The sequence below is a fragment of the Galleria mellonella genome, unplaced genomic scaffold (assembly GCF_026898425.1).
Source record: "Galleria mellonella isolate WM207_F2 unplaced genomic scaffold, CSIRO_AGI_GalMel_v1 utg65, whole genome shotgun sequence".
NCBI classification, from domain to species: Eukaryota; Metazoa; Arthropoda; class Insecta; order Lepidoptera; family Pyralidae; genus Galleria; species Galleria mellonella.
In genome coordinates, this window is record NW_026442138.1 from 1,382,955 (window position 1) to 1,397,627 (window position 14,673).

Sequence of the window (14,673 nt, forward strand, 5' to 3'; positions counted from 1 at the left end):
CTCGCACAGAGGGACCCAAGACTGAGACCGAGGGACACGCAGTTTGCCGGTCCAAGAGAAAACATTGTGCCAGCTCCCTCTTATGCAGAGGCAGCCAGAGCGCCTACTCCACCGCCTGGGACATCGGCAGGGACGCCCAGGAATCCAGGAGCGCTGTCGCAAGCTACCGCAGCGCCCCCTCCCCCCCGCGAGGCGAAGAAACAGAGAGTCCCGCCGCTCATAGTGGAACATCTGCCGGATTGGGTGCGTCACTTTCGCACTCTGAAGGGCAGACTGAACTACGCCCCTAACGCGCGCCCCTACGGAAAAGGGGTCCGCTTTACGCCCAAGTCGGAGGAAGAGTACCGCGTAATACAGCGGTACCTCTCCGACTTAGAAAAAGAAGAACACATCAGCTGGTTCTCCTACCAGCTGCCGGCGGAAAAGAGTGTGAAGGTGGCCATCCGCGGAATACCAGCGGACACACCCGTCGAGGAGATAACCGAAGCCCTGGCGGAGCTTGGACATTGTCCAGAATATGTCCGCCAGATAAAAGCCCGCCAGGGCCGCCCGGGGTGCATTTTCTACGCACAACTGAAGCGCACCCCGGCGACCATCCCCGGCATCTATCAAACAACAGAACTGTTATGCATGCCGGGGATAAGAATCGAAGCCTGTAGAGGAAAAAAAGGCCCGGCACAGTGCCATAGGTGCCAAAGCTTCCGGCACTCCTCGCACGGGTGCCACAGAAAACTTGCCTGCGTCCGCTGCGGCGAAGAGCACACGGCGCGCGACTGTCCGCGCCCCCGAGAAGAGCCTCCGACGTGTGCCAACTGTGGGGACAAGCACACGGCAAACAGCGTCTCCTGCCCGGTCTTCAAGAGGGAGATAAGAAACCGAAAGGCAGGAGCCACTGCCAGAACTCGCTCCAGATCAACGCACAAAGACCGCACAGTCCCCACAGCCGCGGACAGGGGCAACCTAATGGCCCCGGCCAATCCGGCAACAGAGCGGTCGCGGAAACCGCCTCAGAAGAGGAGAAAGAGGGGGAGGAAAAGCAGAGGCAACAGCGACAAAAAGAAAAATGCTTCCGGGTCCGCGGAGCAGGCCCCCGCACGCAGCATCTACACCACACGCCCGCCAGCGGTCGCCGCCCTCGATGCTGACGCGACAACTGATGCAGCAACTGCAGCCCCAACAAAAACCGCCGCTGCCGTACCTACAACACAGGCAGTACAGACACAAGTCGCCAGCAAGGGGAAGATGGCGAAGCGTGCTAAAGAAACCAGCACCTCCACCACCACCACCACCACCACCACCAACACAAGCACGGCAGATATGGTGAAAACTATGCTCACCATCCTGATGGAGGTGCTACTTGCGGTGCAAGCCGGATCGGACCCAGTACCGGCGATCACCGCAGGAATGGCGAGGCTGTCCAACACTAAATGGGACTAAGATTGCTGCACTGGAACGCGGACGGGGTCCGCAAGAAGACAACCCTGCTCCGGACGCTGCTTATGGAGTACCGTGTCGACGTGTGTCTCATTTCTGAGACACTACTGGGAGCTCTCGACACACTCCGCATTCCAGGATACCATGCATACCGACAGGACGAGATTACGGACGGCCAGAAGGCATATCGCGGGTTGGCTGTCCTGGTGAAAAGGAACGTAGTGCATCAACCGCTCCCCCGGGTGAATCTCACATCCATGTACGCACTCGGTGTCGAGCTATGCGTAGATAGAAGCCCCATCCGTGTGTTTGCAGTATACAAACCACCACAGAACAGGATTGCAGCTGCAGACGTCGCCGTCATCTTCGATTCGCAGCTGCCCACTGTCGCCGCAGGCGATTGGAACTGCAAACACACGGCCTGGAACTCCAACAACGACACGCCAGAAGGAAAAGCACTACTAGGGATAGCTGAGAGAATGGATATCACCGTGCTCGGCCCTGAGGTTCCAACTCACTATCCCTACATTTCAGCACATGCTCCAGACGTATTGGACTTCGCCTTATACAAAGGACTAGACAGCCAACCGACGCAGGAAGTCCTCCTCGAGGACATCCAATCCGACCACCTGCCGGTGTGCATAGTTATTCCACAAACACCGACATTCCTGACGCCGCGCCTCCCACGCCGTCGGATCGACTGGGTGAAATTCAGGGACTCGATGGAGCACAACACGCCCATGATGGCAGTCTCAACCTCGTCTGAAGTCGAAGAACTCGCTGCTAACCTGTCAGTCTCCATACAGCACGCCATGGACATCGCAGCGCAGCCGGGACCTGTAACAAGGACCCGCGAGTGGATCCCGGCTGCCACCAGGATGAAACTAGAAGCGAAGCGCCGATTGCGTAGGGACTGGCAGTCGACACGTTGCCCCACCCTCAAGACGAGGTTGAACAAACTCGCCGAAGACATCAGGCGAGACATTGAGTCCCACAGGAAGGAAAGCTGGGATCGATTACTGGAAGACGCCGGCGACGACTGGAATAGCATCCACCGCCTATGCCGCCGGCTGTCCCAATCCCAGCCTCCGGTCCGACCACTACTGGCGAGCGATGGGACGCCGAGATACCGTGCAGCAGACCGTGCGGAAATCCTAGCCGAACACCTAGAACGCCAGTTCCAGCCGAACCCGGTTACCGATACCGAACATGCTGCCATGGTAGTCAAATACGTTGAAAACTACCTGGCTCCGCCACTAGCGCCACACGAAGACCCGGTGGTGTTTACGCCGGGACAAGTGCAGCGTGAATTAAGAAAAACGAAGCCTCGGAAGGCCCCCGGCAGCGATAATATCACGAATACGGCATTGCACCACCTGCCGCCGCGCACTATAGCGGCAGTTACACGCCTGTACAATGGTATTATGCGCACAGGGCATTTCCCAAACACATGGAAGATAGGCAAAGTTATCACGCTGCCTAAGCCCGGTAAGAACGTATTGAAACCGGAATCGTACCGGCCAATCACGTTGTTGCAGCATGTATCGAAGGTGTTTGAGAGACTACTTCTCAAACACATAAACACATACATCAAGCCCAGAGAAGAGCAATACGGGTTCAGAGCTGAGCACTCCACCACCCTGCAGCTGATCAGGATACTGCACACGTTCACAACGGCCATCAACAAGAAGGAAGTCGCCGTAGCAGTATTCCTCGACATGGAGAAAGCTTTTGACAGGGTCTGGCACGACGGTCTGCTGTACAAGTTGGCCACCCAGACAGAAATGCCAAGAAGGCTCATCCAAGTGGTGGCCTCATTTCTCAGGAATCGTCGGTTCATGGTGGCGGTTGAACAAACCTGTTCGGGTGAGCGTCCCATCCGAGCGGGCGTCCCGCAAGGCAGCTGCTTATCGCCTGTGCTTTATGCGCAGTACACCGACGACATCCCAACCACGGAGCAGACTACACTGGCGCTCTACGCCGACGATGCAGCCTACGCCGCGACGTCGCTCAACAATAAGCACGCGGCGTCAAAACTCCAAACGGTATTAGATGCCCTGCCAGAATGGCTGGGAAAATGGCGCCTGTCGGTGAACGTGCGCAAGACACAGGCGATCACAGCCAACATGAAAAGGACGCCACCACAGCTACGCCTGCTCGGTTCCCCGATCGAGTGGTCCCGCACCGCCACCTACTTAGGGGTGGAAATCGACCGCCGGTTGACTTTTGGAACGCACGTCAAGAAGGTTCGCCAGAAGGCTAGAACAGCCAGGCACCTGCTGCGTCCGGTACTCGTCGGAAACCTCCCTCTCCAGATGAAGACGGGAATTTATAAAACGTACATCCGCCCGCGTCTAACTTATGCCGCGCCGGCGTGGTACGCACTCGTCAGCAAGACAAACAGAAGAGCATTAGAAGCACAACAGCACCTGACGTTGCGTACCCTGACCGGTGCGCATAAGTTCGTCAGAAACGCCACCCTGGAGAGGGACCTCAAAATCCAGCCACTGGACGCACACGTGAAAGAACTAGCGACTAGACTGTTCCAGCGCGCGGACGCATCAAAATGGGACCACCTCAGAGGCATAGCGCCTCTGCACGCTAGACCGCCGGAGATGAAGCCATACGCGCGCGAACTCACCCGCTCGCGCGAAGCAGAAGAAGAAGGCACGGTCCCATAGTGTAGAAGCGCGTGGCGCCGTCGTCATGGGCCGCTCTTGCGCTGGCAGTTTGCCGGGCCTCCCCCCATGGGGTCTCATCTGGCAGGCGAAGACCGCGCCGACCGGCCCAGACGGCGCCAACAGTCTACAAGTGAACCTTAGTGCGTTCCTATGAAAACCACCGGCAAGTACCACCCCCAACTACCCTGCACATGGTAATGTGCGGCGAGAGACACCAGCAGAAGGGGGCCAACGCCCCGGGCTGCTATACCCCCCACGTCCCCTTTATACGGCTACGTGCGGAGAATACCTACGAGCGAGCGGCATTCGCTTCCGGGCAGCGACGCACTACACTCGAGAAGAAATAGGACAAGAAGAAAAAATACTCTCTTCAGACGGTACTGGAGGCTTCAGAATAGTAATCCCTGTGTTTCACTCCAGCCTGAACCAACGCCCCTACAGTCCACGCTCACCGTGCGGCAGTCCACACCGTTCATATATATATATACAAAATTATAGGTAGAAAAATCTTGTTTCTTTTTTGTATGTTTTTCAATATGTAATGAATAAACTCAAAAATTATTCTACAGATTTTAAAAATTCTTTTACCTATAGAACTATTAAAGCCTATGTGTTCCTCTGATGTATAAGCTACAACATTCTAAAGTTTCATCGCAGTTCGTTCAGTAGTTTTTGCGTAAAAAAGTATCAAACATCCATCGTTACAAACTCTTGTTTTTTTTTATTCAACTTAGAATGGCAAACAAGCTGACGGCCCACCTGATGGAAAGTGGTAACCGTCGCCTATAGATATGAGCAGTACCATGGACATAACAGAGTGTACTGTTTCGCCCATGATTAATCCCCCATGCGTTGCCATTCCTGAGGACTCAGGTGTTATTCCTCTGTACCCAGTAAATTTACGCCATATACCACCTTATTCCACCTTTATATATATATTCCACCCTTGAAACCGAAACACAGCCATGCAAACACAACTGCTTCACGGTAGAAAAACGAATGGGACAGAGGTACCCAAGCAATCGACTTTTGTACAAAGTCTCCCTCTGGTAATATATTAATAGGCTCCATTCACAATTAACAGTTGCTAAATGTCTACACTAAACAAATATTAACAAAGTACCTTCAACAGTTCAACGGCGAGCGCCCGCTCCTCTTCGTCCTGGTCTCCGTACCTCTCCTTGATCCTCTTCAGCTTCCCGCGCTGCCCGCGCTTTAGTCCTTCTTTTTGTTTTTCCTGCTTCTCCTCGTTTCTCTTCCGTTCTCTACTCTGTTTCTGTGGTTTCTTCCCTCCTTTTTTCGGTAGTGACGGGAAGGACAAGGGTTTATCGTCACCTGAAAATAAATAATGTATTCTTATTAATTCATTTATTTATTTAATTAATTTATTTTGTTTAATTATTTATTTTGTTTATTTATTTATTTAATTTATTTATTTATTTAACTCTTTATTGCACCATAAACAAAAATATACAATGACAAGTGAATAATTCAAGTGAAATGCAGTAACATAAATACAGATTGAAATATACACATAAAGGTACAATTTAATTAATTAATTTAATATTTTATTGTACACATTAATTATACATAAAAAATATGACAGAGGTAATCAAATGTACAAAGGCGAGGTAACTCTTTTAGAGTTCTCTTCCAACCAATGGCGTAGCTAGGTAACCAAATGCCCTGGGGCAAAATATAAACCAGTCCAAGAATACAGGGGAGGCCCCTGTATTTTTATGTATTTTTTTAAATATGTTGACCTGGTTTTGGCAAAGTATTTGTATGGATACACTCTATCTATACAATGTAAACCCTGGTTGTTTGTTGTCCATTGATGTTCCATGGACTTATCAGTTTTTACCACTTTTCGGTTTGAAGGGTGGGATATGGTGTGAATTTACAGGGTACAGAGGAATAACACCTGAGTCCTCAGGAATAGCAACGCATGGATGGTATCATGGGCGAAACAGTATACTCTGTTATATCCATGGTACTGCTCATGTCTATACGCGACGGTTACCACTTTCCATCAGGTGGGCCGTCAGCTTGTTTGCCATTCTAAGTCGTATAAAAAAAAAACTTAATTTTTGCTTTACCTAGCCTCTAAAGGGCCTGACGTGTAGATACATCCAAAGGTCGCTTGGAAGAGATCACTCTTAGCAATAAGGCCGCCCATTGTTTTCTCAGTGTATGTAATTGTCTTTTAATTGTTTGTATTTATAATAAATTTACTATTGTAATCTTTTGGAGGAAACAATAAAGATTATGTATCTATCTATCACAAACAACTTACTGTTGTCTGACACCTCAGACATAGTTCTTGTTTTGGACTCCATAATCACTTGGCCAGTCCCATGGTCCACCTGCAATCAAATGTTATATATTATATTAAAATCCCGTGTTACCATGACTGCTCATAATAATCTTTGAAATAGCTGAATCAATTTTAACGTTGGGGGGGGGGGGGGGGGGGGTTTGTTAGTAATGGAGACAAAGTTGACTGATCAACCTCCACGTGGTTCTCCCTGGAAACCATCGTGCTGAATTCTAGGTCTATTCATCACAATGGGTTAACTGATCTGCCTTTTCATTCTCACCTATCATCCTTTACTGGTGACCAACCGGCGTATACCGTTAGCGCGGGCGGCCATAGTATTGTTTTTTGTCCATTAAGAAAAAAATCTATTTTAATATATATATTTATATATATATATATATATATATATATATATATATATATATATATATATCTGAAATATGGGTAGTTTAGTTTTATTAATATTATATAGCGGATTGTGTTCTGAGGAATTTTATTTTATTATTTTATTGGCACATCACAACAGATCACAACCATAAAAAAAACTTAAATAATAGTTACATTTGTGATTCGGCTAGGTTATAATCTAATCACATTATGTACACAGCTTGAGTAATTCATGAAAAGCAAACACATAAAATAAAGTAAATACTTAAAATTGTTCGAGATGACGACGACAGCCACCTTTTATCATCACACTGCTCGGCAAAAGAGACCACAGTATGGGGTTCTTCAAAAAGCGCATATTAAGGTTTCTTCGGGGGCGGCGACCTGCACGTAACGCCTTTAGTGTCACAGGCGTCTATAGGCTACAGTGACCGTTTACCATCAGACGAGCTGTATCCTTGTTTCTCATCTTCATAAGATGTTTAAATATTTATTCATCACTCATTCATGCTTAATGGCTGAACATATTAGAATTCCATTCATTCATTCATTCAATTTCTGGTACACGGGTAGGCTAAATCCTAGCTTAACCTATAGGACACTTAATATACCGATTCACACGGACAAAGTCGCGTGAAAGTACTAGTTCACCTTAATATGTGTATCTGGAAACGTTCCGTCGCTGTCATCACTTTCGGCTGCACTTTCTTCACCCTGCTTCTCCTGTTTGTCTTCTGCGTCCAATTCTTCTTCTACTACATTCTTTTCTGCGACTTTAAGTTGCGTAGGTCCATTACTCTGTTCGAAGTCAATTTTTGTTGTTTCTTCTGTGATCGTATCTAATTTGTCTGTTGGGGATTTCGCATCGTCTTTCTCTGATGGTTCATCTATAAAAATTTAATAATTATAACGTCTGAGGGGTATATGGATGATTTGGTGATATGTCATGATTTAAATAAAAAAAAAAAACTCACCGTCATCAGAGACTAGGATCTCCTGGTCCTCCTCCTGCGTGGAGGTGACCTCGGAGCGGGCGTCGTCCGCAGCCACCGCGCGCCTCTCATCGCGGTGACGCTCTATGCAGCTGTCCTCCAGCTGTGACCGAACAAGTAAAAATATTTTACCATCATGTTAAGGCCCAAAAAAGATAAGACGACATGAGCGAAATTTGGAATATATTGCTTTAAAAGCAGACACTGCACACACTTTGAGACTATTCTGTAAAATATCCCCCCCCCCACCAACCCCCTCTAGAGAGGGCGTATATATACATTCAGATATGTTTTTGTTCATTTTGCTAAAATAAAGTTTCGCTCTTGCTACTGAGGTGAGCACTGGACAAATGAGGTGGGCGTGGCTTACCGAGTCCCCCTTTAAATACGTCTATCCGGGTGAGCATTCCCCCAGGGCTAGTTTAATTAATTTTGTGATACCATTTTCAGTCGTATTGCCATGTATTTACAGTTGCTCCATAATGATTTAGTTTCTTCACCATTACTCCATCAGTATGGCCTGACGTTTCAATCTTTTGCCCGGTTTATTTACCGAGTAAAGTAGAATGAGGGGAAAGGATTTGTAAGTTAGTTACATATTTAGCCTCCCCTATAAGGGCGGTTTTGCCTGTAGTTGCCACGCTTGGTAGGTGGGTTGGTAACCGCAGTTTGATTTCTGGTAACGTTTTAAGTGGGACGCTGTTACCCATCCCTCCACCATAAGCTCCTTTAAACGCCTCTTAAGACATTCACGGGAAAGGAAGGGGTAGCCCATTCTATGCTAGGACCTACACGACTTGTTAGTAATTACTGACAATGGGGCAAATAGACCCCTTTTTGCCCCATTGTCAGTAATATATCCAATCAGGTGACCTTCATGCAATTCCTCCTAGAAACTATCTAGGTTAAGAATTGTTGAATTCATCACAATGGGCCAAATGATCCGCTTTCATCCTCAAATATCACCCCTCACTGGTACCCCGCCAGAATAGCCATACCAATAGCGCAGGTGGAAACCATTCCGATTCCTCCATAAATATAAACCTCACCCTGAACATGAAGCTGAAGCCGAACTGCAGGTGGTCGGGCAGCAGGTAGTTCTTCTTGCCACGGATCATGAAGGAGCCGGTGGTGAGAAACTCGCCAGTGGGCGCTGTCTTCGACACTTGGTGCGCGTGCACCCACCACGCGCGGGTCACCACCTTCGCCTCCCACGCCACGCTGCAAACATATATTGCTTTATGCAACTTAGAATGGCAAACAAGCTGACGGCCCACCTGATGGAAAGCGCTAACCGTCACTTGCAGACATGAATACTATTATGGACGTCATAGAATACACTATGACCCCTCGTGGGGGGAAGGGATTGTTAGTAATGAGGAGGTTAGTCCCCATCGCTATCAATACACCCTATCAGGTCGACCTCCACGTGGTTCCCTCTGGAAACCACCGTGACTAATTTATCGTTGAATTCGTCACGATGGGCTAACTGGCCTGCTTTCATCCTCAGCAGTCATCCCTCACTGGTGACCCGCCATTGTATACCAATAGCGCAGACGGGGTTACCATACCATTATCACCCATTAAAAAACCGTAACTTTCAGGGGGGGGGGGACGAAGATATTTTTTTTTTAATTTTTTTATTGACACATAAAACAGATTACAACCATAAAAAAAAATTAACTAATAATTACATTTGTGATTCGGCTAGGTAATAATCCGATTATAATATGTGCACAGCTTGAGTAATACATTGAAAGAAAACACATAATATAAAAAGAAATAATTAAAATGTTATATAAATATATAAAAGATAAAACTATAGAAAAAAAAACATATTTTCAATCGTGTTCTACGTAATAGAAATTGTAAGTAATGGAAATTTACTAGCTCCATCTACGTGGTTCCTCCTGAAAACAATCGTGGTTGATTCTTATGGAAGTTATCACGATAGGCTAACTGACCTGCCTTTTCATCCTCACCTATCATCCCTCACTGGTGCCCTGCCAGCGTATACCATTAGCACAGGTGGTGTTACCATTCCATTATCATTCCACAAAAAAAAAACCGTCAAAATTTACTGGGTACAGAGGAATAACACCTGAGTCCTCAGGAATGGCAACGTATGGGGGTATCATGGGCGAAACAGTATACTCTGTTATGTCCATGGTACTGCTCATGTCTATAGGCGACGGTTACCACTTTCCATCAGGTGGGCCGTAAGCTTGTTTGCCATTCTAAGCTGTATAAAAAAAAATTTTGGGTCATGTAATATAGCAAAATAATAAGTAAAAAAAAAGTATATTTTACATTACCTGTACGCAACGGCAGCCTGGCCAGCCTCGGCGAGGGTCCGCGGCGGCAGTTCACGGCCGGTGGGGTTCTTCACCAGCACCGAGGACGCACCCGCAACTTCTGCGTGCACGTACGCGTCACCAGTCCTCAGGTGACGTTTCACCAGGAGCTCGTTCTGCTGCTGGTCGCGACCCGCTATCACCTGTCACCGTCGAAGGATCGAGTAATTCTTAGATTACATAGATTTTTTTTGTACAACTTAGAATGGCAAACAAGTTGACGGCCCACCTGATGGAAAGTGGTAACCGTCGCCTATAGACATAAGCAGTACCATGGACATAACAGAGTATACTGTTTCGCCCATAATACCCCCCATGTGTTGCCATTCCTGAGGACTCAGATGGTATTCCTCTGTACCCAGTAAATTCAAGCCATATCCCACCCTTCAAAACGAAACACAGCCATGCAAACACAACTGCTTCCCGGTTGGGAACACGAATGGGACAGAGGTACCCAAGCAATCGACTTTTGTACAAAGTCTCCCTCTGGTAAATATTATTCCTCTGTACATACAACTTACCAGATAGTTGTCAGAAGATATGAACCAGTAGAATTTCTCGAACCAGTACGTCTTGCGCGCCTTGCTGATGCTGCTGATCGTGTGCGCTTCCTTCAGGGTCTGCTTCGTCTTGCGTTCAGCGCTTTTAAGCGCTTTGTCCGCTGACTCCAGTGTTTTCTGCTGCTTCTTCGCGGCGTTCCGTTTTTGATCGTAGTACCTAGGGTGTTTGAGCAATTTTTTTTATACAACTTAGAATGGCAAACAAGCCAACGGCCCATCTGATGGAAAGTAGTAACCGTCGCCTATAGACATGAGCAGTAGCATGGACATAATAGAGTATACTGTTTCGCCCATGATACCCCGCATGCGTTGCCATTCCTGGGGACTCGGGTGCTATTCCTCTGTACCCTGTAAATTCACGCCATATCCCATCCTTCAAACCGAAGTAAAGTAAAAATTGTATAGTGATCCTGGGTCCGATAATGCTATACGTAGGCGGGGTACAAGCTAGTGACAATACGTAAGAATGTTAGTGCATTGTAGCGAACTAGATTGGAATAGCCCACGATGGTTTCTACATTTTGTGTTACATGTTTAATTTTGTTTCCTTCACTTGTAATGGCTGTTAAATTACTATTTAAGTATGTAATTATTTATTTATTTCGAACTAGCAACCAGTCCCGGTTTCGCACGGGTGGACATTTTTACATTTTAAAAAGTGGCCATTAAGGTTGCACACGCGGCGGAAGCTTAAAAATGGAGTAACTTCTCCCATTTTTCCAACATTTCCCTTCACTGCTCTGCTCCTATCGATCGTAGCGTGATGAAAAGTATACTATAACCTATCCAGGAGTATGAACAATAATTGTATCAATTTTCATTAAAATCCGTCGAGTAGTTTTTGTTTCTACAACGAATATACAGAAAGACAAAAATTTTACTGATTGCATTTTTGGCATCAGTATCGATCACTAATCACCCGCTGATAGTTGTTTTGGAAATATATTTCATGTACAGAATTGACCTCTCTACAGATTTATTATAAGTATAGATTTTATATTACCTGATTGAAAAATAACATGTACCTTCTAGCATTAGCGAAGGCCGTGAGCGACAGGTCTATATCTACGAGCATTGGCTTCAGTTTCTCTTCATTGTTTTCATCATTGTCATCATTATCTTCATCATCGCTGGTCTGGTAGGGGTCCTTCAGCAGCAGTGTGATGTGGTTGGTGTTCAACTTGAGGCCCTTGATGTAGGTGGCCACCGGGTCATTGTTGTCTTGGGCCGTCTTCACCAGGAGTTTTATGTCTTCCCATGACATCTGAAATTAATAAGCGGCATGTACTGTCTATCCAAGATCTGTGACCTGCTTATAGAATGTATATGAAGAAATACATTGGAGAGTAAATACAATAATGGGAAGGTTGGCAGAGAGATCACACTCTTTTATGGTTGGAAACTGGTGTATTGAGGTAAAGGGATTATTAGTAATAGGAAGGTTAATCTCCATCGTTATCAATATACCCCATCAGGTCGGCCTCCACGCGGTTCCCCCTGGAAACTATCATGACTAATTTATCGTTAAATTCGTCACGATGGGCTAACTGACCTGTCTTTTCCTCACCTATCACCTCTCACTGGTACCCCGCCAATGTATACCGATAGGGCAGGCGGAGTTACTACGTCATTTTCAACCATTAAAAAAAACTGGTGTACTTCAGTTTTACATGATGGATACTAAGATCTTAACTAGTTACAAAGAAAAAAATAATAATACAACCCGAGTATTAAAGCCGTGCGATATATTGGAACAAACATACAGATATACAAATTTCTGAAATCTGTAATATAATCTCTTACTCCTATCTAAAACCCTTATATCAATTTTTCTTAAATATTTTTCATGTACGGGGGTCGCCAACGTGCATTTATTAGATTAGATGGGGTGACGACCTCACATGCATTACAAGGGATCAGTAGATGCAGGTGGCTCAAGACTGTTCCTTGTGGCAGTCTGTGGGGGAGGCCTATGTCCAGCAGTGGACATATAATGGCTGTGATTAACGAATGTATAAAAAACAAATCCATGTACAGATATCGTTCAATTACAATTTTATTATATTAGTACGATAAGATTATTGTAAAAATAAGATATAAACTATCCTGAAAAGGAGTGAGCAATGTCCTACATTGTCGTGGTCCTTCGAGCCGGATTACTCAATATAATCACAACAAATTGGAAACAGTTATAAAGGACATCCATCTATTATGGACATCCTATAAGAGATGGTTGTTTCTACAGCATGAATACGGGTCTATTTCATAACAGAAGAATATAATGCTGGTATATGATGCTTGGCTATGGAGCTACGAAGAAGGAGGTACTCAATTCTGTCGTATTTTTTTAACAATATATTTGTTACCCCATAACTCTATCAGTTGTAAACTGATTTGGTATATGTATTCCTTTTTTATCTGAAAGGTTACAAATTAGTCCCATACAAATTTTATCAAAATTGGTTCAATAGTTATTTTTAAATCAAAATAATTGGTTTTGTCACAATTAAGTCGGTTTTTTTGTGGGACACAATCTTTAATTATTTTTATCCATCACCACATGGAGAGTCAAATTCTGACCAAAATCAACAGTTTCCAGCACACAAATAACAACAGACATAGAGACGATAAAAAAAAACATAATAGAAGTGATAAAAACATTTAAAAAAATATATATAGCATAGACAATACCTGATTAGCTATAGCGGTCTGTATCGCGAGCCGAGCTTGTTCGACGAGCGGCTCGTTGCGAGCGATCAGTTCGGCCGCTTTCTTGTCCTCCAGTTGCACCTGTGTCAGCTCTGTAACGCGTTTCTCGTGATCTTTGCGTACATTTTGAAGTTTCTTCATGGCTTCCCTTTCTATTTGTACAGTCTGAAATTATAATATAAATTGTTGTTTATAACTTACTTAAAAAAAAGAAGGCTTTTATTTATAATGATGCTACCACTAATATTACTAGTCAACTCGAAGTCAACAGTGGTGCCCTCTAATGTTAAAAGCTTTTAAGCCGCCTCCGTTGTATAAGAGGGTTTCTAACGTGGCTTACCGGATAATGACTTCACATGCCCTCCGAAGCAAGGAACAAGCAATTATAATCACACGATTGGGATAGAGGTACCCAAGTAAGTGACATTTGTAGTCTCTCTCTGGTTAACTGGTACAAAAGTTGTCTGGATGATATATTATTAATTTACTGTATTTATTATATTTGTATCTGGTGCAATAAAGTGTAAAATAAATATATGAAATAGTCTATGTAGTTCATGTTTACAGCTCATGCATGCATGCATTAACAAATATTACATGCAGACTAATCTAAAAGGTATCTAAGAGACTAGAATAGTATCCAGGTGAATTGAATTTTAACAATAATTAGAATAAAAAAAGCAGAGTTTATAATACCTTCATATCAATCTTCTGGCCTTCCAAAGCCGAGAAGAACTCGTCAGCAGCCCGTTCGAAGGTCTCGTACTCCTGATGCGGTTGGTTTCGGTGCTGTGAATACAGCATCGGATGGAACTCGATGTTGGTGAGCAAGTATGAGGGCTCATCTCCCTCTGGGTTCGGTCGTTCCTCCTTCTTTTGTGTTATGAAGCCCTGGTAGCATACAGATGATGGTTAGATTATAATGCAATTTTTTAAATAATAACGGAGATAATCAAGCATACGGTCCGCCGTAAGCAACCATCGTGTTCGCTCACAAATGATTGCAATAAGGGGCATACGGATTCCATGCACAAACTAGGATAATCCTGGTGTCCACTCCAGAATCAGAGTGGAGCTTTTAGCAAATACATGTCTCAGAGTATAACATATGCGCTCTTTTTGCCCTCCGCCATCTTTAAAAATAATTTTAAAAATACTAATGTAATATTATATAATTTGAAACCTGAATACAGTATTAGACATAGATGATTTTGGAAAGTCTCCCTTCTGCTCCTG

General features: G+C 45.2%; 1 protein-coding gene across 1 annotated transcript in view; it reads right to left on the reverse strand.

Moving 5' to 3' along the window:
* The window catches only part of LOC113516541 (ribosome quality control complex subunit NEMF homolog), a 29,085-nt gene that overhangs the window by 10,008 nt on the left and 4,404 nt on the right, over positions 1 to 14,673 (reverse strand). Inside the window, exons 6-15 of the mRNA XM_052900446.1 lie at positions 14,134 to 14,328; positions 13,420 to 13,602; positions 11,754 to 11,992; positions 10,690 to 10,885; positions 10,130 to 10,311; positions 8,864 to 9,035; positions 7,797 to 7,917; positions 7,474 to 7,709; positions 6,412 to 6,481; positions 5,239 to 5,450 (exon numbers count right to left, since the gene is read on the reverse strand). Coding sequence (XP_052756406.1) covers positions 5,239 to 5,450; positions 6,412 to 6,481; positions 7,474 to 7,709; positions 7,797 to 7,917; positions 8,864 to 9,035; positions 10,130 to 10,311; positions 10,690 to 10,885; positions 11,754 to 11,992; positions 13,420 to 13,602; positions 14,134 to 14,328 — 1,806 coding nt within the window. The remainder of the gene's footprint in view (positions 1 to 5,238; positions 5,451 to 6,411; positions 6,482 to 7,473; positions 7,710 to 7,796; positions 7,918 to 8,863; positions 9,036 to 10,129; positions 10,312 to 10,689; positions 10,886 to 11,753; positions 11,993 to 13,419; positions 13,603 to 14,133; positions 14,329 to 14,673) is intronic.